Here is a 25,342-nt window from a genome sequence, read left to right as displayed (position 1 = left end):
TTTTCTGGTGAGTAGTGCCAATATTTTGCACAGAGTTTAAAGCAAAAGTTTCAGGGGTTTAAATGAGTTGTTTTCGACGAGGATGGGATTCGAACCCACACGTGTCCATCGCCTTAACCACTCGGCCACCTCGTCACGTGTGTGTGTGTGTGTGTGTGTGTGTGTGTGTGTGTGTGTGTGTGTGTGTGTGTGTGTGTGTGTGTGTGTGTGCGTATTTTAGATTATGATTACATTTCTAATACACAACTGTCTCACTTTATGTTTATCTATAATATAAAATAGGTGGAAACAGAAGTACTGAATTGTTACTTCTTACTCCTGTTTGTTTTTCCTCATGTGGTCAATAGGCGGCGATGTTTTCAAAGCAAAATGAGGTCATTCAAGAGAGCTTTTAAAAGTGCTTGTACTTCGACGAGGATGGGATTCGAACCCACGCCTGCAGAGCACAATGTATAAGCAGTCCATCACCTTAACCACTCGGCCACCCCGTCTCAACCCGAATTGGTCAAATTGATCAACCCAGACGGCTTGTGTGTTTTTGTGTTTTTATTATTGCTCTGTGACTTCACTGTTCATGTTAGAGATGCTCTTGAAAAATCACAAGGGATTTAGGATTTTGTAGATTTGCAAAAGACTGAAGTGCAGAAAGTTCCAGAATACCGTTTTATTTTAGTTTACTTTAAAACTGTCTTTAATAATGCACTAATGCAGCGTGCCAGCACATTCTGGTAAATACCCAAATACTTCTTCAAATCAAATCAAATCAAGGTTTATTTGTCACATACATAGTCATACACAGTACAACTGGCAGTGAAATGCTTTAGTGACCGCTAATTACAAAAACTACAAAATAGTTAAAAAATATATATTATACAAAAAAATATAGAATGTTTCTAAAAGTAAGAATTTAGAAACATTAGAAAAATTAACAATATAATTTAAATATTGTTTATTGTTGCAATTTAAAGTGAACAACTCTTGCTTTCAGTTCATCTTATACAGCAGTTCTTTTAATATAATGTTAATGACATACAGATTAGTAACCTCCCGTGGTTTAAAGGTTTCCACTTTGTGGATTTGTGTAGCTGGATTATTCAGCATGCATCAGGAGTCAGACCCATAAACACAAGTCTCTAGACAAGATAAGACGAGGTGGCCGAGTGGTTAAGGCGATGGATTGCTAATCCATTGTGCTCTGCACGCGTGGGTTCGAATCCCATCCTCGTCGAAGTGAAAAGCACTTTTAAAAGCTCTCTTAAATGACCTCAGTGTGCTTTAAAAAATTAAGCAGCCTATTGAAAACATGTGAGAAAGCAAACAGCTGCAAGAGTTGCAATTTAATTGGCAATATTGACGCTTGGGTTCAAATCCCATCCTCTTCGAAGTTCAGACCTTCAAAGTTTAAGCAAAACACAGACACTCTTGCTTTCAGGTCTGATAATTAAGCTCTAACCATTACAACTATTGGTACTACTCACTAGAAAAAATACAACTGTAACACCAAATAGAAACAGCACATCTTGTACAGGCGTTATCTTAACATAGTTGTGTTTTGGGCTTACTTCATGGAGGTAGTGCATGTTCTGCAGGTAGTATAGAAACTTTGGAGAGTGATGAAGCTATAGTTGACCAATCAGAGCACAGAAATGTTGAAGCCTGGAGTCGTTTGAACAATCACTTTGTTTAACCAATCACAGCGCAAAAATGTTGTATGTGTGTGTGTGCTTTACCTGTGCGTTAGTTCAGTTCCAGTTAGCCGGCAAGATGAGTAAAAAAACAGTAAATATTTTAGAATGTTCTTTATGATTACATTTCTAATACACAACTGTCTCACTTTATGTTTATCTATAATATAAAATAGGTGGAAACAGAAGTACTGAATTGTTACTTCTTACTCCTGTTAGTTTTTCCTCATGTGGTCAATAGGCGACGATGTTTTCAAAGCAAACCGAGGTCATTTAAGAGAGCTTTTAAAAGTGCTTGTACTTCGACGAGGATGGGATTCGAACCCACGCGTGCAGAGCACAATGGATTAGCAGTCCATCGCCTTAACCATTCGGCCACCTCGTCTCGTCTCGCTGATCGAAATCCATTGTGAATTCGAATCCCATCCTAGTTGAAAACAACACCTTTAAACATTCAACAAAACTAAAATATATATATATATATTAAGATAACGCCTGTACAAGATGTGCTGTTTTTATTTGGTGTTACAGTTGTATTTCTTCATGTGAGTTGTACAAATATGTTGTAAAGGTGAAAGCTTAATTATCAGACCTGAAAGCAAGAGTGTCGGTGTTTTGCTGAAAGGTGTGAAGTTCGACGAGGATGGGACTCGAACCCACCCAGAAAACAGGGGGAAATAGGTAACACAGACGTACTGAATTGCTTCTGTTTGTTTTTCCTCATGTGGTCAATAGGCGGCGATGTTTTCAAAGCAAACCGAGGTCATTTAAGAGAGCTTTTAAAAGTGCTTGTACTTAATACTTAATTAAGTACTTAATTGTAAAATAAGCAGCCTATTGAAAACATGTGAGAAAGCAAACAGCTGCAAGAGTTGCAATTTAATTGGCAATATTGACGCTTGGGTTCAAATCCCATCCTCTTCGAAGTTCAGACCTTCAAAGTTTAAGCAAAACACAGACACTCTTGCTTTCAGGTCTGATAATTAAGCTCTAACCATTACAACTATTGGTACTACTCACTAGAAAAAATACAACTGTAACACCAAATAGAAACAGCACATCTTGTACAGGCGTTATCTTAATATAGTTGTGTTTTGGGCTTACTTCATGGAGGTAGTGCATGTTCTGCAGGTAGTATAGAAACTTTGGAGAGTGATGAAGCTATAGTTGACCAATCAGAGCACAGAAATGTTGAAGCCTGGAGTCGTTTGAACAATCACTTTGTTTAACCAATCACAGCGCAAAAATGTTGTATGTGTGTGTGTGCTTTACCTGTGCGTTAGTTCAGTTCCAGTTAGCCGGCAAGATGAGTAAAAAAACAGTAAATATTTTAGAATGTTCTTTATGATTACATTTCTAATACACAACTGTCTCACTTTATGTTTATCTATAATATAAAATAGGTGGAAACAGAAGTACTGAATTGTTACTTCTTACTCCTGTTAGTTTTTCCTCATGTGGTCAATAGGCGACGATGTTTTCAAAGCAAACCGAGGTCATTTAAGAGAGCTTTTAAAAGTGCTTGTACTTCGACGAGGATGGGATTCGAACCCACGCGTGCAGAGCACAATGGATTAGCAGTCCATCGCCTTAACCACTCGGCCACCTCGTCTCGTCTTGCTGATTGAAATCCATTGTGAATTCGAATCCCATCCTAGTTGAAAACAACACCTTTAAACATTCAACAAAACACCTCAAACTCTTGCTTTCAGCTCTGTGCAAAATATTGGTGCTACTCACAAGAACGGGTGGAAAGAAGCAACACAGACGTGAGGTCATTTAAGAGAGCTTTCAAAAGTGCCCTTGCTTCGAAGAGGATGGGATTCGAACTCACTCGATGGATTAGCAGTCCATCGCCTTAACCACTCGGCCACTTCGTCTGGTCAAACTGAAGAAGTCATTCGGATTGAGTGACGAAACGTATCTCTACAACCAACTTGTGTCCAGATGAACTGATTCAACTTTGTGGATTTGTGTACCTGGATTATTGAGCATGCATCAACAGATCAGACAGTTTTATTTTGCTAAAATAAAAAGGTATTTTGGAACTTTCTGCACTTCAGTCCTTTACAAATCTACAAAATCCTAAATCCCTTGTGATTTTTCAAGAGCATCTCTAACATGAACAGCGAAGTCACAGTGCAAGAATAAAGACGCAAACCGTCTGGGTTGATCAATCTGACCAACCCGCCCAGAAATGCATCTTGCCAGGCAAGACCAGACGAGGTGGCCGAGTGGTTAAGGCGATGGACTGCTAATCCATTGTGCTCTGCACGCGTGGGTTCGAATCCCATCTTCGTCGAAGTTCAAATACCTTTAAAAGCTCTCCTGAATGACCTCAGTGTGTTTTGAAAACATCGCCGCCTATTGACCACATGAGGAAGAACTAACAGAAGCAATTCAGTGTTACCTGTTTTCAGGCCAATCCAGCCTTCTGTCACACTCGATTACAAAATAAAACACCTGCAATCAGATCAGAGGAGCATTCCTCCTGACCTGACCAGACGAGGTGGCCGAGTGGTTAAGGCGATGGACTGCTAATCCATTGTGCTCTGCACGCGTGGGTTCGAATCCCATCCTCGTCGAAGTTCAGACCTTTTAACGTCAAGCAGAACTCTGACGGTCTTGCTTTCAGGTTTGATAATCAAGCTCTCACCTTTACAGCATACTGGTACTACTCACACACGCTCCCATTTAAGATATATCTGGATGTTTACCAGAATGTGCTGGCACGCTGCATTAGTGCATTATTTGTTGACAGCCAGTTTTAAAGAGAACTAAAATAAAATGAGCTTTCTGCTCTTCAGTCTTTTAAAAATCTTAAAATCTTGAAAAAGGTGGACTGCTAATCCATTGTGCTCGTCGAGGTGAAAGCACTTTTAAAAGCTCTCTCAAATGTCCTCAGTCTGCTTTGAAAACTAAGCGGCCTATTGACCACATGTGGAAAAGCAAACAGCTGTAAGAGTTGCAATTTAGAACGTCTGTGTTGCCTCTTTCCACCCCAAATGACACACCTGCAATCGGACCAGAGGACCATTCCACTGGGCGTGACCAGACGAGGTGGCCGAGTGGTTAAGGCGATGGACTGCTAATCCATTGTGCTCTGCACGCGTGGGTTCGAATCCCATCCTCGTCGAAGTACAAGCACTTTTAAAAGCTCTCTTGAATGACCTCATTTTGCTTTGAAAACATCGCCGCCTATTGACCACATGAGGAAAAACAAACAGGTGTAAGAAGTAACAATTCAGTACTTCTGTTTCCACCTATTTTATATTATAGATAAACATAAAGTGAGACAGTTGTGTATTAGAAATGTAATCATAAAGAACATTCTAAAATATTTACTGTTTTGTTACTTTTGCATCTTGCCGGCTAACACACACACACACACACACACACACATTTCTGCGCTGTGATTGCTCAATTATAGCTTCATCACTCTCCAACGTTTCTATAAAACTATATTAAGATAACGCCTGTACAAGATGTGCTGTTTCTATTTGGTGGTACAGTTGTATTTTTTCTAGTGTGTAGTACCAATAACTGTAAAGGTGAGAGCTTAATTATCAGACCTGAAAGCAAGAGTGTCTGTGTTTTGCTTAACCTTTAAAAGGTGATGCTTTCGACGAGGATGGGATTCGAACCCACGCGTGCAGAGCACAATGGATTAGCAGTCCATCGCCTTAACCACTCGGCCACCTCGTCCCGTCCAGCATGTCCCTATGTGTTTTATGGATGGGCAGGGTATCGAAGAACTCATGAGCCAAGAAAATATTAAAACATATTGTAATTAACAATATATATATATATATAACAGCTGAAAATACGATAAACTTTTCACTCTTATTTATGCCTCTGTCCCAATATTACCGGCTAACTGGAACCAAACCAACACCCAGGTAAAAAAAAAAAAAAAAACACAACTATATTAAGATAACGCCTGTACAAGATGTGCTGTTTTTATTTGGTGTTACAGTTGTATTTCTTCATGTGAGTTGTACAAATATGTTGTAAAGGTGAAAGCTTAATTATCAGACCTGAAAGCAAGAGTGTCGGTGTTTTGCTGAAAGGTGTGAAGTTCGACGAGGATGGGACTCGAACCCACCCAGAAAACAGGGGGAAATAGGTAACACAGACGTACTGAATTGCTTCTGTTTGTTTTTCCTCATGTGGTCAATAGGCGGCGATGTTTTCAAAGCAAACCGAGGTCATTTAAGAGAGCTTTTAAAAGTGCTTGTACTTCGACGAGGATGGGATTCGAACCCACGCGTGCAGAGCACAATGGATTAGCAGTCCATCGCCTTAACCACTCGGCCACCTCGTCCTGTCCAGCCTGCCCACATGAATGATCAGTGTATCAGGTTGAACAGCTACGCTCCCTTTAAAAAATATCTGAGTAGCTAACTAACAACCCGGTAACACACACACACACACACACACACACACACACACACACACACACACACACACACACACCTCCAAGCTCTAACAATTCTGCGCTCTGATTGGTCAAATAAAGCTCCACTTCCCAACATTTGTCAAGTGTGCATATCATTTCAAGGATGAGACGAGGTGGCCGAGTGGTTAAGGCGATGGACTGTCATGGACTATCATGACATTCAATACGAAATCAATCATGAAATTCAATGTCAACCACAAATTTAATACAAACAGAGTGTGTACTTTCTGGCAAACTGCGCTCTTTGCCACAGTTCATTTTGTTTATTCACTTTGCTGTTAACATCAGAGTTTATGTTCAGTGCAGGTCAAGCTCAGTGAACCCAGCGACAGGCAGTGGTGCTGCAGGCCTCTTACTTCCCTTCGTTATGTTCTTCGCTTCTTCCTGTTCCTGATGCGGAGTCAGACGACTGGGAGCCAACAAAGAGAAGAACTGGAACCGGTGGCCCATCTTCTCTGGGTCGGTCAGCATCTTGTATCCATGAATAAGATGAGATCGGGTAGAGGTGTCACTGCTCCTTCTGAGCAGTGCCTAAGTGAGATCACATTATAGGTCAGAGGTTTCTAAGTAAAACATGAGTAAAACGAGTAATATATTGTGGTGGACCTGCTGACCTGCAGACGGGTGTCGATGCCCATGTTCTTGAGAAAGTCTCTTTGCGGAATGGGTCCGAAGCAAACAACAGCGTCTCCAGCCATCCTCCTCAGATAGCTAAAGTCAACGTCTGCAGTCAGATCTGCAGTGCCGGGAGCCACCAAGACATCATGAAGTTTGTGTTTTCTAAAACCCTTCAGAGAAAAACAAACCTGTTTAGTTTAGAAGCCTTAAAATGTAGTAACCTGTGAACCTCTAAAACTCTTAATACTACACACCTTTATTTTGTAAGCTGAAATAATGGTGAATGACATCACAAATATACAGTGAGTTTAAAAAGTACATAGCTCCCTAAACTATATTTAAACTAGGGACAAATAAGATTATTTATTATTCAGAAGCTCACTCTGAAAGTGTCTGTCTTTGTCCCATCATGACCGTAGTCTGCAATTAGTGCCGCTCCACCATCCTCTGTGATCCGACCGGCCAGCTTCTGAACGATGACTCCACCCTCAGCGCAAACCTCCACATGCTCCCGCTGTTCATCTGGCTACGGCAAAAAACCCTCATTCAAGGACTTGTCTTAAATTTGTCACATCTTTCTTGTCTTATTAATTAAATGCAGACTCACGTGTATAAGTGTCGAGGAGGCGAGAGTGGGAGCAGGAAACACCACAAATCTGAGCCTACTGGGTTCCTCAGGGTCTATATCAACCATCACCTCTCTCCAGCCCTTCTCTGTTCTCTATCACACATTAAACATAGACTGTTTTTTCTGTACCTGTCAGTTCTTGTATACAAACTGGTACCAGTAATGGAAGTATTGGCCCCACTATTCAAATCCCTCTTCCCTTTCTGCTATACACTGGACTGTTCAGCATTTATTGCAGTGTTGTCTTGGAGGTCACGTTACACACCTGAAATTTATGGATGGGCAGGGCATCGAAGAACTCATGGGCCAAGAAAATACTAAAACCTATTGTAATTAACAAAAAATATAGTTTATTAATCATATCAGCTATTAATGACTACAATGTATAAAGAATACATGTAGGGAAGTAAGAGAAAAGCAAAAATATTAGATAGTAACATAGATGAGGTGTACTATTATTGTATATGACACTGTAACCTGAATATACAATAAACTTTTCATTCTTATTTGGCCTGTGTCCCAATTATTTTGAGCGTGTGCAAGTTATGTCTTTAATAACTTGGTTTGCTTGAATTTTGTCAGTTAAATAAAGTTTCAAGAGAATTAACAACACATTCTTGTTTATATTGTATTTTTCAAGATGTCCCAAAGGTTTGTATACATATTTAGTACATTTACTGGTGCGTACCTCTGGGAACGTCCTCTACCCTGCGGTACCATGAGACAGGAATCCCAGTGTGTGTGGTGCCAGTGCGGTACACTGACTCTTCATCACTCACACACAGCTGTGTGTGTTTTCCAGCCAGACAGAGAGCCTGGACCTCACTTAATTTCGGGCTTACTTCCACCAGGTGTACAGACACTGATGATCCACTCAGTGCCGACTGCAACTGATGGAAAACCTGCAACACACACACACACACACACTTCAATACACCAAGTTATTAAAAATACAATGACACTGGATTAACAGCCAAGCACATTACCCAATACACCTTTAAAAGCATGTCTATATAGACCCTTTCTTTGCAAATAAACCATTTATTTAAGATCATTTACAACATATGTAAGTTGTTTTACCCTCAGGATGTCACTGATTAATGATCCTCGTCCTGGTCCCAGTTCTACAAGCTGAAGTGTTTTAGGTTTTCCTGCAGCCATCCACTCACTCACACACCAGATCCCAATGAGCTACAACACAACAAAAAATAAAATAGATACCTGATAAGTACCCAAGCCCACGTACATTATTATGTGTTTCCTTTCCAGTTACTTATTGAATGTTACTGTTTTATTTTCGAGCCAATTTGGAGCATCCAATCTATCTGCTGTTTTCAAGAAGTGAGAAAAAACTCTAGGACAAACCCATACATGGTGACCGTAGGTTTAGACTGAACTTCCAAAAACCCAGGCGCATTTGGGTACCCACTACATCAGTTGTGCCACCTCATTTTAAGCTATTTTAATAATTCATACACAATAATTTCTGTGCATGTACAACAGTGTCATGACAAACCTCGCCAAAAATCTGGCTTATTTCTGGTGATGTGATGAAATCACCATCAGCTCCCAGCATATCGTTCTTCACATAATAACCCTGTTAACAAAACAGACAAAGTTTAGTTTATACTGCAACAGATTAAATGTATTTACAGTGGACATAAAGAACAGCAGACAGCTACCGAGACTGGGTTGGTAAGGACTTCTCTCATGTACTCGGCCACCGTGATGGGACCGGTAGCTGTGATTTTTGAGGTCAGGTGTCTCAGCATGGAGGGATGTTTTTCTGATGAGGAGCTACAAAAACTTCTGCTTAACATCCTGGCCCAGTCTGTTAAACAGATAAGAGACTGAGATTAGATTAGAGACTAATTTAAATGAATACTGTCTTTTTAAAGCTTAGGACACCCACTAAATGTACAGCAGTACAATTTTGTTATATTTATGCTAACTGTAATTAATTTACTACCATCTACACAAATGTACTCTTGGCATGAGGTTAAAGTTTTGTTTTTTCCTTCCAACCATGGCTAGAGACCACTACTCCACACCATTTTAATGGGCGCAATCAAACTAGTCTTTAATTAAATGGGCAAAAAGAATGTGGCTTTAGCACTGCAGTCTTTAAATGGCAAATGAAAGTCAAATGACATTATAATAAGTCATCACATCATTAAATAATCTATGCTGCAGTATGTATAGAGATATATGCTTCATTTATTCATATATCTGGCATTATTAACCCATCCCTTACAATGTTTATATAAATAAACTTCAATGTATATGAGCACGAGTGAGACTTACACTCTACACAATAAATTGCACATTAATTTTTAGAAAGTTTCTCTAATGAAATGTAAAATCTGTACTTGGGGGCCCCCACACGGAATGTCACCTAGGGGCCCCTAATATTCAGAATGGGTCCTGTCACTACGTAACAAATGTAAGAAATTCTAGTTTGCTACTCATAGTAATATATTAAAATCCAGTCCATGCATACGTTAATGTGAAGGTCATTAATCCCTCTTACCATTTACTGATGGGGCAAGAAACCTCAATGTTGTCCTGCTTACTCTGATCATGTTCAGAACCGTTCCCATTTGAAATGTATATAAACATTCAATATTATTTACAGAAGCATTGATGCACTTTAAATCTGTTCAGTCTCTGAAAAGGTTTAACAAATCCATTAGTAAGAACGTGTGTAATAGGTCTATGACACATTGTACAGTAAAGTCTACACTACCATGCCAAAACAGTATGCGCATGCGCGTTGTGATGTTCAGTTGCTGTGTTCAAAACACAGCCCCTATTCACTAAGCACTTTAAACGCATTATGACTACTCTGCGTTTAATAAAATACTGAAGTTAAACAGTTAGTACTAAAATACTTCGTGATATTTTCTAAGGCGCTATATATTCAAATTCACGCTTTGATGTATAATCTCTGAACTACCAACTAGTGCACTATTTAGTGAAGAGTTTGTTTTTGGACATACAACCGATAACAAAAGGCTGGGCTAGCCTGGATCGTCCTGGAAAGGTCCTATTAGAACATAAACACTAGAACTGTTTAGGTGTTTCGCTGTAAAATAAAACTTTAATTTAAACTAGAAAATACGCGTTTTATTTTAATGTTCACATAAACGTAAAGTTATGTGTGTTTTTTCTTATGCTGAATAATATTTTAACCAACAGAATACATTTTTTCTATCAGGACCTGGGTTCGCCAACATATTGGTCTAATCCCAAATCCCTCTTTACGTCCTACACTTAGAAGCCTTGAAGAATCGGGTTTTGTAGCCTACGTAGTGCACTATATGTACACGATTTGTATGATTTGGGACAGAACCGCTACGTGTTTTCAAGCATGGCTCCCAAAGGCAAAAGGCAGCAAGCTAAGGGTGTAAAATTTGCCGAAAATGAAAACGACCCGTTTGAAAATGAAAACGACGAGGCAGACGATGATGAAGAAAACGAGGAGGAGGATGAATTCACTCTGGATGATGTGCTGCGGTTGGGTGGAACTAAGGTAAAGCTGAAATCTTCGTGTCCACTTTCTGACCAAGTGGTGCCCACGTGTGTAGTATCAGTGCGCAGTTCAGGCTGCTTACAAATTCACAAACATGCATGTCATGGCAGTCTTGGGTTGTTCTGTTTATGTTACTTTTCTGTGATTGAATAATTGGAACGTATACTTTGATGTGTGGAGTTTGCATGTTCTCCCCGTGTCTGCGTCCGGTTTCCTCCGGGAGCTCCGGTTTCCTCCAACAGTCCAAAGACGTGCAAGTGAGGTGAATTGGAGATACAAAATTGTCCATGACTGTGTTTAATATGGAACCTGTGAACTGGTGAATCTTGTGTAACTAGTAACTACCGTTCCTGTCATGAATGTAACCAAAGAGTGTAAAACATGACGATAAAATCCTAATAAATAAATAAATAAGGATACAATTGTGTCCTATAATCCAGGCTGGTTTATTACAGCTCTGGTCGATTTAAGTCTTTAACTTATTGTCCTAATAGTGGATATGGACATTTCATTTCTTTGTCTTATTTGACTAATTGTATTTGTACACGCCTTCTTGTTAAAAAACACATTTTATGAAGTGTCACTTCATAATTATAGCCTGGTAATACAGAAAGTTGATTTACTGCTTTAGTTCCTATTTGTTTATTTATTTATTAGGATTTTATCGTCATGTTTTACACACTTTGGTTACATTCATGACAGGACAGGTAATCACTGGTTACACAAGATTCATCACTTCATAAGTTTCATTTCAAACACAGTCATGAAATGTTGCATATCTTTGGACTGTGTGAGAAAACCGGAGCTCCCGAAGGAACCCCTTACACAGACATGGGGAGAACATGCAAACTCCACACTGAAAGAACCTGGACCGCTTCACCTGGAGATCGAACCCAGGACCTTCTTGCCGTGAGGCGACAGTGCTTCCCTCTGAGCCACCATGATGCCCGCTTAAGTTCCTAAACGCTTATGCTGGATACATTTTGTTTAGTGTAACGTGGGATTAAAATTCACCTAAAAAATGAATTTATTTACCAAACTATACCAATTGTGGCATTTTATAACCATCTGTACATTTAGTTTTTGACCTGAATTCAGTGTCACCACCTTTTTGTAACTGTTTAAATGATTATTTTGCTTTATCTGTCACCAGTCGGACTATGTCATGCTTAACGCTGTTGATGACAACACTGAGCTGATAAATGGTGGAAAGAAAGGTGCAATCGATGATCTGGAAACTGGCGAACTGGCGGAGTTCATCACAAAGCTGGGTATCCGCAAATATTTAGATCAACAGATTGTCCAGGGTGACGAAGAAGAACCCTCTGAGGAACCCAGTGAGAAAGGAAAAAAACTCAGTGAGGAAAAGAAAAGCAAGAGGAAAGAAGCTCAGAAAGATGCTAAAGCAGCTTCAGCGAAAGAAGAAATCAGTGACAAAACTAAGAAAAATGAGGCTCCTGGAAAGAAGGCCAAGCAGAAGGATGCTAGTTTGTTTGAGTTTAACCCTCGGCTGGTGCTGCTGGTCAAACCTGGCGGAAAGTGGTACGATATAGAGTACACTTCAGAGGCTCACACATCACCTCAGGATGAATCGCTGGTTTCACAGTACAAAGCTTTAGCTCAGAAGCTCTTAAAGTCAGAAACTGATCTCTATAAAACGAAGAAAAATTTTCAAAAAGGAGCGAATACAGCATGGATGAAGAGTGTCGTATCGACCGGGACTCTTGCGGATAGGATGGCAGCCATGACCGTGTTGATCCAGGATGCGCCAGTGCATTGCCTTGAACATATTGAGAACCTGGTCTCTCTAATAAAGAAGAAAGGAAGTCGTAGACAAGGACTAATGGCTCTGGATACTCTCAAGGAGCTCATGTTATCTGATTTGTTACCAGAAAACCGTAAGCTCAGGACCTTTGCTCAGCGCCCGTTTGACGAGTTAGAGCAGCGTTCCAGTGGAAACCGGGATGTCCGAGACAGGCGCCTTCTTCTTTGGTATTTTGAGCACCAGTTAAAACTCCAGATTGCAGAGTTTACATCGACTTTAGACGCTCTGGCTCACGATTCTGTCCTCGCCACCAAAACCAAAGCACTGACGACAGCTCACGAGCTTCTCTGCAACCGACCCGAGCAGGAAAAAGCCCTCCTGTGCCACGTCGTCAACAAACTAGGCGATCCCGAGTACAAGATTGCGTCTAAAGCCTCGTACCTGCTGGAGACGCTCCTTCACAAGCATCCGGTGATGAAATCGGTGGTCTGTGCCGAGGTCGAGCGGCTGATGTTCAGACCCAACATCAGCTCCAAGGCTCAGTACTACGCTGCCTGCTTCCTCAATCAGGTGATACTGAGCCACGAGGAGACTGAACTTGCCAGCAAACTCATCACTGTCTACTTCACGTTCTTCCAACTCTGTGTGAAGAAGAAGGAGGTGGAGTCGAAAATGCTGGGTGCCCTGCTGAGCGGGGTGAATCGGGCATACCCTTACACCAAGGCAGGAGATGAGAAGGTTAGGGAGCAGCTGGATACCCTGTTTAAGGTGGTGCACCTGGTGAAATTCAGCACCGCCGTGCAGGCGCTCATGCTGCTTTTTCAGGTGATGGATTCACAGCAGACGGTGTCTGATCGCTACTACGTCGCTCTCTACAGGTAAGTACTAATAAGTGCCCAGATATATCTATAGTACTGTTTGGAACCTTTAGTAAGCCATTTTATTTCATTTTCTTTTAGACTTGAATATGTAAATATTAGGTGTAAAAGTGGACTAGTTCCTGGTTATCTGTCTCTGTTGCTTTTAATACCCAACAACATGCTCTTGGTGCAAATTTTTGACCGTACTGCTTATCCAAATTTTATTTCAAGATTGAGTTTCCTAAGATTGGGAATGCCAATCTGTGTACTTCATTTTAGACTGGTTATTCCAAAACCAGTTCTGATGTGCGCTTTGGGTCATTGTCTAGCTGGAACACCTGATTACAGCTGAGCTTTTACCTTCCGTGTCATGGTTTCAGGTTGTGCTGAAGAATTTTTCTTACGTTATTCTGTCATAACTCACCTACACTTGATAAAAGGAGAACCCCCCCCCCCCCCAACCTGTGAAATCTGCCAGGCAAGCACCTATTACAATAAAACACATCCTAATAGAACGCCCCAAATACACAAAGGAAAGACAAATACACATGCCTAAAACCACAAAAGAAATTCTTACACAAGACAACACAAGAACAGTTTTAACCTTCCTCTCAGCCATCAAAATATAAAATATATATTTATAAAATATAAAATGGACCCATAATATAAAGACAAGATACACTAAGCAGACTAGACCGAATAATAACTCTTATTATTATTATTTATTTATTTATTAATTGCCAGTTATAACTTTTAGTTCATTTAATTCTGTGTTTGTATGATTTGTGTAAATCCTATTTATTTAAATTATCCTCCAGACCACCCAAGAAGGACGGGCCCTGCTGAGTCTGGTTTCTCTCAAGGTTTCCTCCTGTCATTTTCAGGGAGTTTTTCCTTGCCACAGTCGCCCTCGGCTTGCTCAACAGGGGTTTTTGTATCTGTTGGTCCTGGATTTTGTAAAGTTGCTTTGAGACAATGTCTATTGTAAAAAGCGCTATAGAAATAAAGTTGACTTGACTAAGCAGACTCAAACATAATACCCATCATGCAATAAAATGACACGCATTAAACGTTCACCTTCTGCCATGCACTAGTTCCAAAATAAAGCTTACCTGTTGACAGTGACACCTGTGACCTGGCCCAGCAGATGGACCTGTTTTTTTGCCAGTTCGTGTATCTGGGTGTTTTTCCACCTTCTCCATTCTTTCCAAATCCAAAATGCTTAGTGTAGTCAAACTTGTAATCTGTTTAGATGGGCCGAAATAAAATAAGCATTTGTCGACTGCATTTTTTGAGCAGATATAGGTGAATCCCATCTTGGTTAAAATTCCTAGCAGCACCATGAAAATGTCTTGAACTTGATGTTAGATTACCTGCAGAAAGCTGGAAAGGTGAACCACTGAATTTTGCAAATCATCTTTGTGTCTCCCTGCCTCACAGGAAGTTGTTGGACCCTGGACTGTCTGTAAGCTCGAGGCAGAGCATGTTCCTCAACCTGCTGTATAAATCTCTGAAAGCTGACATTGTGCTGCGTCGCATTAAAGCTTTCGTGAAAAGGCTGCTGCAGGTGAGCTGTGAACAAAGTCCGACGTTTGCCTGCGGAGCGCTCTTCCTGGTCTCGGAGGTCATGAAGGCCAAACCCGGACTTAAGCTTCTCCTCCAGGAAGAAGGGGTAGGTTACAGTCTAGGATCACACTGTGGCATATAATAATGGATATCTTTATTTCTATATAATACAATAATGCATGACAACATTTAACACGTCAGGATGGAGAGGAGGAAAAATTTCAAGACCTAAAAGGAGACGATGATGAAGATGATGATGAGGAACGGTTTGTGGATGCTGATAAAGTTGAAGAGGGTCAGGCTGAAAAGACTGAACGGTCCAAACCAGCAGCATCATGGGTACATCACCAAAACCTGGAGGGTAACTACAACATTGTGTATTTATTGGTGTTTTATTGAGATTTGCTAAGATCCAGGGTTCAAATCTTATGTAAAATGTTAATTGGACAGTGCAAATTAATGTAGTGATACCGACGTGCATGTTGATTATTTATTAATAACCCTGAATCAGGTGCAGTAGGAAAAAATGTGAAGATGTACGACCCCATTCATAGAAACCCTCTGTACTGTGGAGCCAATCACAGCACCCTGTGGGAACTGCAAAAGGTGAGAACGAATTAATACATCAAGGTTTTATAGACACCTGGAGCACATTGTTGAACTATTTGTTTATTTGTTCAATTTTGTACTGGTGGTTCATTGTGTTTTTAACTATTTTATGTTTATTGTGGAAAAATTACATATTTAATATACCAAGGAGTATGTTAGCATGTCATGGTAAAAATCATCGAATGTTATCAATAGGACTCCATCCATCCATCCATTAATCATAACGAAGGATAAAAACTGGAACTAAACACAGTACCGCGCTATAATGACCATGGTGGCAGCTAATACATTATTACAACCTGAATTATTTTTATACATCATAAAAAAACAAGCCATAAAGCAGCACTGTTTAAAACATATTTGTGTATTCGATGTGTTGTTTTTACAAACTTATGCCTTAATGACTCTGAAACTTGTTAGCACCATTCTAAAAGCTAAGATTACTTTACTTTGCTACGTTACACTGCATACAGTAAAGAAACATTATCTGTTGGACCCTGTGTAGTGCTGGTTAATAGAACCTTTAGTGAATGTGTTATTGGGTTTATGCTCGTGTGATCAATATAATTTAAAAGCTGTTTTGTATTAAACTTTGTTAGTATCAAATAAACAATAGACAGACTAATCAAAAACACAATTTTGCTTTGTTTTATTTGATTATTGTCTAATGGGATTACAGCAAAAATGATCAAATCAAATTATTACTGTCTATGCAAACTCATTTGTTGTCTCTGTTGTAGCTCGCTATGCATTTCCACCCCTCTGTGGCTCTGTTTGCCAAGACCCTCCTGCAGGTAAGTGTCACAATCAAGCGACTCTACGTATTTAAATAAAATTGGATATTTTCATCTAAATGAAGGAATTATTAAATGATTCTGCAGTGCATCATTCAACCACATATTTGATTTGGCACTAAATAAAAAAGGCTGAAGTGGCTGATCAGTTATGCCATGTAGTATTTCTTCTTATTCTGTTAAATACTGTCGCCTCACAGCAAGAGGGTCCTGGGTTCGATCCCCAGGTGGGGCGATCTGGGTCCTTCCTGTGTGGAGTTTGCATGTTCTCCTCGTGTCTCCGGTTTCCTCCCACAGTCCAAAGACGTGCAAGTGAGGTGAATTGTAGATGCTAAATTGTCCATGACTGTGTTTGACATTAAACTTGTGAACTGATGAATCTTGTGTAACCAGTAACTCCCTGTCCTGTCCTGAATGTAACCAAAGTGTAAAACATGATGTTAAAATCCTAATAGATAAATAGTAAATACAGATAAAGTAAAAACAGAGAAAAAGAAATAAAAATAAAAAAAGACCTTTCTCTTTCCTCAGGGTGAGTACATCAAGTACTCCGGAGACCCTCTGCAGGACTTCACGCTTATTCGCTTCCTGGATCGTTTCGTATTTAGGAACCCCAAACAAATGAAGGGCAAACGTAAGTAGAGAATAAATATTCTCGTTTTATTATGTGCTATTCTAATTACTGCCGTTCTGCATTTTATATTACACTTATTTTATCTCTCTACTGTTACAGAGAACACAGAATCTGTTGTGTTGCAGCCGAAACACAAACAGACCATGAATAACGTCCGCTCGTTACCCGGTTAGTACAGAAATCTACAAAAATGCTTTAATATTAATATGTGAACTTGATTGGGCCGATATGAGTATTTTTATTTGTATTTTACAGTAAACTGTGAGGAATATTTGGCCAAAGAAGAATGCCAGATCCCCGTGGATGAGGTCTTCTTCTACAGGTATGTGTATTGGTATATTCACGCCTATTAAAAATAATTTACCCTCCTAATTTTTCTACTTGGCAGTTCCTATTTTTATGCATCATCTCCCAAACACCTAAAATCTGCTGGTTCATTTGAGTTCTATTGCTATTTTAGATTGACTGCTGGGTTTTCCTCGGACACACTGCCAATTCTAGAACAGTTCAAGCTTGTGCCAAACCTCTTATTTCAAAATTATTGTGGTCGAAGTGTTAACCAAGATTTGGCTTCTGTTATTTTAAAGCACAGGTTTGAGTGACTACAGGAATTCTGGCCTTACTAGACTAGTACAGCTGTATTATAACTAGAGATGCATGAGTCCCGATACCCGATACCGCGCTCATTAAATTGTACTCGTACTCGCAAACGAGGCTCCGATACTAAACATCCGATACCTAGTGCACGTTGCTGCGTTATGCCTGGTTCACACTACACGATTTTTGCCCTGATTTTCGCTCGGCGGCTGGTCGGCGCTAGATTTGCCGGCTCGGGAGCGACTCGGCGTTCGCTCGGCGATCAAAACTCGGCTCTCGATCGCTGAGTGTGAACTATCCAACAACTCGATCCAACCGGGTCACCGACCGCTCGAGTTTTCTAGCACGTCAGATATCTGATCTGAGATGTGCGACTGGGAATGAGTGACATGTCGAACAGCCAATGAGAACACGGGATACGGTGTGAGGGGAAACGCGTAGGAGAGGAGTGTAAACAGGTGGGACGGGGGGGATAATATAGTTTATATCAGAATACACCAGCACACACACACACACGTTTTACAGTATTTCTGACCTGATCGTTCTCTACAAAACATAACAACAAAACACCGACACTGCAAAAATATTTATTAACCTCCAACTCACTACAGAACAATCCGTGCTGCTCGTGTTGCCAAATCCACTCAGATTCATTTATTTTTCCTCCTTGATTTCATCACGTCAGCGCACAAACACTTTGATCACTCGCTACTTGTTGACGTGCATTTTTGGACGTGGTCTCATTAAACGTCTCGTCACTTCTCACGTGTTTTTGTCAAAAAAAATAGGTAAATAGGTATCGGTATTGGTATCGGCAAGTACAAAAATACATGTACTTGTACTCGTACTCGGTTGGGAAAAAATGGTATCGATTATAACATCCCTAATTATATCATTGTAATTTCTGTTATTATTATTTTTACAGCGTATAATTTCCTTTCCTCTTGTTTAGGTTCTTTAAGAAGCGTGAGGGAGAGAAGATATTTAAGAAACCTCAGAGAGACGAACAAGACAGCATAGAAGATGTGGATGATGACGAGTTTGACAGGTTGCTTGGTAAGTTCAACACGCTTATTTCAGCTTATTGAGGTTTGATGGCTTTTGTGCAGCAGCTACTTTCTTTAAATCCATTTTCAAACTTTGCTTTGTAATGTTTTAATGAATCTGCATTTCAGACACGTTTGAGGGTGACAGCTACTTCACAGAATTTAAGGATGATGACCTGGACTTCGCTGGGTAAGTTGGTGTTTTTATATGCAGTTAATATACACCGACGAGGCATAACATTATGACCACTGACAGGTAAATAACACTAATTATCTCTTCGTCACGTCACCTGTTAGTGGGGGGGGATATATTAGGCAGCAAGTGAACATTTTATCCTCAAAGTTGATGTTAGAAGCAGGACAAATGGGCGAGCGTGAGGATCTGAGCGAGTTTGACGAGTGCCAGATTGTGATGGCTAGACGACTGGGTCAGAGCATCTCCAAAACTGCAGCTCTTGTGAGGTGTTCCCGGTCTGCAGTGGTCAGTATCTTTCAAGAGTGGTCCAAGGAAGGAACAGTTGTAAACCGGCGACAGGGTCATGGGCGGCCAAGGCTCATTGATGCACGTGGGGAGCGAAGGCTGGCCCGTGTGGTCCGATCCAACAGACGAGCTACTATAGCTGAAACTGCTGAAGAAGTTCATGCCGGTTCTGATAGAAATGTGTCAGACTCCATGCCTCGACGGGTCAGGGCTGTTTTGGCAGCAAAACGGGGACCAACACAATATTAGGAAAGTGGTCATAATGTTATGCCTAATCGGTGTATACAGTTTTCACCACCAAAAGCTTAATTACACAGATCTGCTTTATAATTTGACATGATGTGAGAGGTTTTTATTATCTGACTACAGAAAATGTGCTGAAATTATGTTAGTGTTAATTGATGACTAAAATGCCATATTTAAAATGGTAAACGTCTGTCGTAGCAACGTGAAGAAGAAATCTCAAGGTAAGAAGAAAGAGGAGGCGTCCGATTCAGACCTGGACTCTGACGACGATCTGGACGACGAGGAGCTCTCTCTAGGAAGCATGGACGAGGAAGATTTCGGAGATGAGCTGGAAGAAGACGGTGGCGCGTTCATGGACCCAGATGGAGATGATGATGATGAAGGTCGGTGTGGAATGTTCCTCTGTAATCCTGGCATATCATTTAGACTAAACTTGTACTAAAGCTAAAAGTGGTTTTAATGTTTTATTTTACAGTCCCAGAGCTCGAGGAGGATGGTGAGTTTCTTAATCCTGTATTTAATTTTCCTGTCATTGTGAATTTCTATGAATTTAGAACGTTTGTACTAAATAAACGTTGTGTTTGAAGATTTTGAGGAGGACATGGATGAGCCACCAGAAATGAGCAAAGGAAGCAAAAAGGGGAAGCGGAAATCATCTCATCTGGACTTCTCTGAATCTTTGGGTGAGACGCAAACATCGCTAGTTAAATCAGGTTAAGCGAGGGCTGCTGTAGCAAACTTTTTTTCCCAACCTTTTCCCCCCTAATCTAGTCGTGTCAAATTACCCTGATTGCATCCCTGATCAACCCTCCACCGCTGACGGAGGACGTTTCTCAACTGACACATGTTCCCCCTCCGACATGTGCTCAGTACAGACTGCATTTTTCACCCGCACGAGTCGAGTATATACCGATCAGCATTGTGCACGGAGCCACACCCTGATCAGCATTATTCTTCAGCCCTATGCAGGCGCCATCAATCAGCCAGCAGGGGTCGTAATTGCACCAGTTATGAGGACACATGTACCAACTTGCCCCTAACCCTATTAACAACAGCCAATCGTTGTTCATGCAGCCGCCCAGCTGAGATTCTATACGTTACAGATGTTTTATAGATATTATACATTTTAATACTGATGCATAAAAGGCGATTTATTAAGGGTAGAAACATGTACTAAATTACTAACAAGTGAATGATTGTAAAGGTAAACTAAATGGCCGGAGGTCAGCCCACCTAATTCTTTAAGGCATTTTAATTTTTCAGAAATGTCAGAACACATTTTATTTAACTCTATGCTTTTAACACCTTCTATATGTGACGTGAACATAATTCTATTCATGCCGTAGGTCCAAACCCAGGCAAAAAGAAAAAGAAAGGAAAGCTGGCTGACACGGCAGTGTTTGCATCAGCTGAGGAAGTAAGTGCTGTTATTAAACTGCTCGTTCCTTTGCAAGATCTATCACTATAGCTAAGAGGCAAACAAATTGGGGGAGTAATTATTGAGAAATTGATCTGAGAAGGATAAACATCACATCAGGTGACATTAGCTATAAGTTGTGATTCCTTTTACAACTTAAATCGGCTGTAAATCAGTGAAATGTTATGCTTGGTCTGTACTTACAATTTACTCAAAATATAAAACAATAATAGAGGCCAGAACAGAGTGAGGTAACATCCACAACAACAATTTAGAGTTATGTAATAAGGTTTATGGCATCTGTTGTGATCGCCACAGGCTAATATAACAAATATAATAAATGTTATTCTATACCTGTACATACAGTCTACTTTAATAAACAGTGAAAGACAGTGGTAGCCTAGTGGATAGAGCCTAGGGCCAATAATTAAAGGGTTGTGGGTTTGAATTCCGGCTCTGCCAGCAACTGTTGGGCCCTGGAGTGAGGCCCCCAACCCTCTCGGCTCCAAGGGTGCCATACAGTGGCTGAAGCTGGGATGGATGGAAAAAGAATTTCCTTGTACTGTACATGTGTATTTGTAGATAGAAATAAAGGCGTTCCATCTACCCTAGATGGTCAGATTATCTGTTATTGGGAGCCTAATTAAAAATATAAATGCTGTCGTCTGTTTATATAGATGTTTAACTAAGCATGGACTTAAAATGGCATTGTGTAAAAGATAAAGTACTCTAAATACTCTAAACCTGAAGTAATTAGTATTGTGATAATCTTTCAGTTTGGAGATATGCTGGATGAACACGTCGATTCCAAATTCGACAACATCGGCATGAACGCGATGGCCAACAAAGACAAAGCCAGTGAGTATCAAACCAATTCTACTTTACCTATTAAAAAAACCACACACATCATAGACTATATCACAGATTATATATTATTGTGGCTAGATGCTAGCCAGGTTCCAGGTCTTTATTTACATCAATATTAATTCACATCTCGTGGAAGCTGAAATCCATGACCAGGATTGAACAGTCTCCGTCTCCTGACTCGACGTGTCTTTGTTTTTCTCTCTTCAGGTGTCAAACAGTTGAAATGGGAGGCTCAGCGTGATGACTGGCTCCGAGGACGTGATGTCAAGTCCCTCAGAAGGAAGAAGACTATGTTTAAAAAGAAAAAACAGTTTGGGAAAGCAAAACCGGGCAGAAAGACTCCCGGCAGGAAGAACTGAAGACGTCCGTCTCAGATATTTAACCTTTATTGCTGTTTGGTGGACCAAGCATCCTGATCTGCTTCTTTGATGCCGTAGACCCCGGCCAACTCGTTGGACTTGTAATAAACTGAAAGAAAATGATAAGATCGTGTTATTCAGACCATTTCTGGTTATGCTGAACTGCCAATCAATGACAGTTGATACGAACATGATTAAACATGTAAAAAGTACATTTTTAAATAAATGTTATTTTACTGTTGATGAGTGGAAAGGTTAAATACCAATAGAAATACAACAGGACTTTGAAGTGTCCATGTTTAAAGACATACAATCCAGCATGTACGGTTACAAAAACACTTAAAGTAAATATTAAAAACAGTTCAATGCAAACAGTAAAAGATGCATTGGGTGGATTTTTGGTTTTAGCTGTGTCTAAACAAAGTGATTTTTATTTACCTACCCATGTACAAAAGCTGTTGCGAGATATTGATGGATGAATATATAAATGCTACCTTATTTATAACAACAAACTCGTAGCCTGTACAGAGTCCTGACCTCAGCCCAACTGAACAGCTTTGGCATTAACTGGAACACCAACTGAGGCTTTCTGGACCAACATGAGTGACCAGCCATACAAATGCTCTTTTGACTGAATGGTTAAAAAATCCCACAGACACACTTCAAAGTCTTGTGTCAAGCCTTCCTAGAAGAGTGGCTGTTTTTCAAGCTCATGGTCAGGTGTATCAATACAACATGTCATTTGACCAGGAGTGTTCAATTTTTTATGCAGAAGAGTGTACATTTTACAAAATGTGTTATGATTTTACGTAAATTCCCTTTCTGTACCATCTTAAACATTCAGTGTCACAAATAGACTGTAAGAAATGGGTCAGATACTTATAAATCTGTATTGCATATTGAGTACAAGTAATGGAGAAAGCAGGAATAAGAACCCTGTTTTCATCACCTCCTTGATTTTGGCACAATGACTGTTTAAAATAAAAGAACTTACCTTCCAAAACTGAGGGGAAATGTTTGCTCATTGTTCCTCTGAAATCTAGCAAGAATAAAAGACCAAAAAAACATTTAAGAATGAGAGATCTATCTCTTTATACTTGTACATGTCGTGAAAAGTATTAATATGAAGTAGGGATGCAAATTTGCCAATTTCTCATCCATGCGCAGATCTGAAAAAGAAAATGCCACATGCACACTGAAAGTGAGTCTCAAATCAGCAGTGTGAGCTCTCGTATATAGAGATCTTTAGCTTGGTTCTGATTTCAAATAAAGTGTCAGGTGTTGGAAATAAATTTAACCCATTTCTTTGTCGGTTATCTGATTAATCACCAACATCCCTAGTGTGAAGATCTTACCAATGAAGTAAAAGATTACCTCGGCTAGTGTTCATTTTGTAGAAGAGCCCGTAAGCTGCGAACACACCAACAACTTCCAGAAAGAGAACCCCTTTGAAGATCCTCTTGGCCATGGGCTCCATTGTTTTGGGGGGCATCTGTAACACAATGAGACAGGGCACAGAATTCTCAGCGGTGGGTAAGCATAACAGACTTCTGCGCCACCCAAGCAACAGTCTATTACATACAGTACATTTATTAAGGCAGCATTTATAACCTTTATCCATCCAGTAAAAATGTTACGCCCACGCACAGAAATCCCAGTAAATGACCAAAAGCCAGTCTATAGATAGCTATAAGGAGGACACAGTTCTGTCAGTCATCTGTATGGACTACAGCAATGGACTACGAATAAATATAATGTTTATATACTGTACCAACCAAATGGTTATATTAATAAACATGCACAAAATACTCTCATATACCAGCTTTTTTCCCTACAGTGCTCCAGGCAGGGTTTTGGATGTTTTCACACAAAAATTGAGCACATCATAAGGAACACTTGTCTCAACCTTGGTTCAATCAGCATCATTTCTAGCACTAAGTCAACAACCATGAAGTCTTTGTTATCTCTTCATCACGATCAGATTAGGACAAACCCTATTCACTCACACCTAGGAGCCAATAGGAGTCGCCAAACCATCTATCTGCAACTTCTTGGGAGGTAAAAGGAAACCGGAGTACCGACGTGAAAGACTTCTGATTTGCACAGCAGCCGTTAACGCCAGTGCAATGTGAAGCTGGCTTGACTGTGAACAGTAACATTTGTTCCAGCAGCTTGATGGATGATTTTTGTGAGGAATACATCTTGATATATTTCCTTACAGCAAAGCATGTGGAGTAATAACCCTGAACAGAGCTGCGACAACTGTTCCATGTACATTGTAATCACAGACTAATGTTTGTCCAGATGATCTTGGGATTTAAGTTGCTTAGAAATAGAGCCACCGAACAAAATGGGAAATGGGGAAACTATAACGTTACAAAACGCCAATAATCATAGGGTTAGCCACATATTAATCCCAACAGTGGACCTTCACATACTGACAGGGTGCATTATTTGAAAGAGAACAGTCATGTACTTTAAACAATAATTTATGTAAACATACAACACTCACCTTGACGTTCTTGAAAACACGTTTCTTTTTTTCCCCACCCGTATTCACACAAGCCGGCGTTCTGCGATACGATTGGCTAACACGTACTCACAGCTTGTTTCTGATTGAACAATTATTCTAAAGCTTACGGAGGTTTGACTACCAGCCAATCACAGTAAGGGGGCGGGATTTGTTAATACGGGTGGGGAAAAAGCGCGGAGGAATACACCGCACCGGCGGAGGAATACACTGGAAAGTGCGCCAGGGCTTCCTTTATTTATTATTTTAGTAGGCATACCTACGACTTAAACTAAACTTTGTGGGTATACAAGCACTAAACGTAGACCATAAGTTGATCAGTACACTCTGTTACCCCCCTGTTTCTATTCCATGGTCCATTTTTTGTATGGTGGACCATTTTGTTGGTTACTGGTTTATTACACTCATATTGCAGTTTGCCTGCGAGAGTAAGATCACTCCACTAGATGGCGCCTTTTCTGCAAAATGTTATAATTCATTCATTACCAACTACTCCAACCTGGTTATGGTCACGGTGGGTCCGACCCCATTAGGTGACACCCGACCTACTGATGCAATGCCAGAACACAATTAAACAAGGTACCAAACCACCCTAATGATTTATTTTATTATCATTTAGGATTAGTATTATAATTATTATGATTATGAT

The 25,342-nt window shown here is 40.2% G+C and overlaps 3 protein-coding genes and 9 non-coding genes across 12 annotated transcripts; 5 read left to right on the top strand and 7 right to left on the bottom strand.

The window, feature by feature from the left end:
- Positions 1 to 409: 409 nt before the first annotated feature.
- On the bottom strand, positions 410 to 491 carry trnas-gcu (transfer RNA serine (anticodon GCU)). Its single transcript has one exon. It is a non-coding gene; the product is annotated as a tRNA-Ser (tRNA).
- Positions 492 to 1,146: 655 nt separating this feature from the next.
- trnas-gcu (transfer RNA serine (anticodon GCU)) lies at positions 1,147 to 1,228 on the top strand. Its single transcript has one exon. It is a non-coding gene; the product is annotated as a tRNA-Ser (tRNA).
- A 760-nt stretch (positions 1,229 to 1,988) lies between these two features.
- Positions 1,989 to 2,070, bottom strand: trnas-gcu (transfer RNA serine (anticodon GCU)). The gene has a single exon. It is a non-coding gene; the product is annotated as a tRNA-Ser (tRNA).
- Positions 2,071 to 3,215: 1,145 nt separating this feature from the next.
- Positions 3,216 to 3,297, bottom strand: trnas-gcu (transfer RNA serine (anticodon GCU)). The gene has a single exon. It is a non-coding gene; the product is annotated as a tRNA-Ser (tRNA).
- A 608-nt stretch (positions 3,298 to 3,905) lies between these two features.
- trnas-gcu (transfer RNA serine (anticodon GCU)) lies at positions 3,906 to 3,987 on the top strand. The gene has a single exon. It is a non-coding gene; the product is annotated as a tRNA-Ser (tRNA).
- Positions 3,988 to 4,188: 201 nt separating this feature from the next.
- On the top strand, positions 4,189 to 4,270 carry trnas-gcu (transfer RNA serine (anticodon GCU)). The gene has a single exon. It is a non-coding gene; the product is annotated as a tRNA-Ser (tRNA).
- A 469-nt stretch (positions 4,271 to 4,739) lies between these two features.
- Positions 4,740 to 4,821, top strand: trnas-gcu (transfer RNA serine (anticodon GCU)). The gene has a single exon. It is a non-coding gene; the product is annotated as a tRNA-Ser (tRNA).
- Positions 4,822 to 5,308: 487 nt separating this feature from the next.
- On the bottom strand, positions 5,309 to 5,390 carry trnas-gcu (transfer RNA serine (anticodon GCU)). Its single transcript has one exon. It is a non-coding gene; the product is annotated as a tRNA-Ser (tRNA).
- A 537-nt stretch (positions 5,391 to 5,927) lies between these two features.
- trnas-gcu (transfer RNA serine (anticodon GCU)) lies at positions 5,928 to 6,009 on the bottom strand. The gene has a single exon. It is a non-coding gene; the product is annotated as a tRNA-Ser (tRNA).
- A 323-nt stretch (positions 6,010 to 6,332) lies between these two features.
- ndufaf7 (NADH:ubiquinone oxidoreductase complex assembly factor 7) lies at positions 6,333 to 10,119 on the bottom strand. The gene is made up of 10 exons (XM_063001010.1): positions 9,921 to 10,119; positions 9,073 to 9,221; positions 8,907 to 8,987; positions 8,471 to 8,581; positions 8,079 to 8,292; positions 7,656 to 7,714; positions 7,370 to 7,483; positions 7,145 to 7,288; positions 6,759 to 6,932; positions 6,333 to 6,675 (listed from the first exon to the last, which is right to left on the bottom strand). Exons 1-10 carry the CDS (start codon positions 9,988 to 9,990, stop codon positions 6,442 to 6,444), a joined length of 1,350 nt encoding a protein of 449 aa, XP_062857080.1. The 5' UTR covers positions 9,991 to 10,119; the 3' UTR covers positions 6,333 to 6,441.
- Positions 10,120 to 10,754: 635 nt separating this feature from the next.
- On the top strand, positions 10,755 to 23,168 carry cebpz (CCAAT enhancer binding protein zeta). The gene is made up of 17 exons (XM_063001725.1): positions 10,755 to 10,922; positions 12,076 to 13,565; positions 14,988 to 15,219; positions 15,315 to 15,474; positions 15,625 to 15,719; positions 16,463 to 16,516; positions 17,048 to 17,150; positions 17,250 to 17,318; positions 17,406 to 17,472; positions 18,700 to 18,803; positions 18,923 to 18,983; positions 19,719 to 19,903; positions 19,996 to 20,016; positions 20,108 to 20,203; positions 20,867 to 20,937; positions 21,714 to 21,795; positions 22,012 to 23,168. The coding sequence occupies exons 1-17, from the start codon at positions 10,761 to 10,763 to the stop codon at positions 22,161 to 22,163; spliced, it is 3,204 nt and encodes a 1,067-aa protein (XP_062857795.1). The 5' UTR covers positions 10,755 to 10,760; the 3' UTR covers positions 22,164 to 23,168.
- On the bottom strand, positions 21,849 to 24,714 carry LOC134320367 (protein CEBPZOS-like). Its single transcript, XM_063001726.1, has 4 exons — positions 24,676 to 24,714; positions 23,538 to 23,655; positions 23,158 to 23,202; positions 21,849 to 22,272 (listed from the first exon to the last, which is right to left on the bottom strand). The coding sequence occupies exons 2-4, from the start codon at positions 23,653 to 23,655 to the stop codon at positions 22,190 to 22,192; spliced, it is 246 nt and encodes an 81-aa protein (XP_062857796.1). The 5' UTR covers positions 24,676 to 24,714; the 3' UTR covers positions 21,849 to 22,189.
- Between the last annotated feature and the right edge of the window lie 628 nt (positions 24,715 to 25,342).

Source organism: Trichomycterus rosablanca, chromosome 9 (genome assembly GCF_030014385.1).
Source record: "Trichomycterus rosablanca isolate fTriRos1 chromosome 9, fTriRos1.hap1, whole genome shotgun sequence".
Classification (NCBI taxonomy): Eukaryota; Metazoa; Chordata; class Actinopteri; order Siluriformes; family Trichomycteridae; genus Trichomycterus; species Trichomycterus rosablanca.
This window is presented reverse-complemented; position numbering and strand designations above follow the sequence as displayed.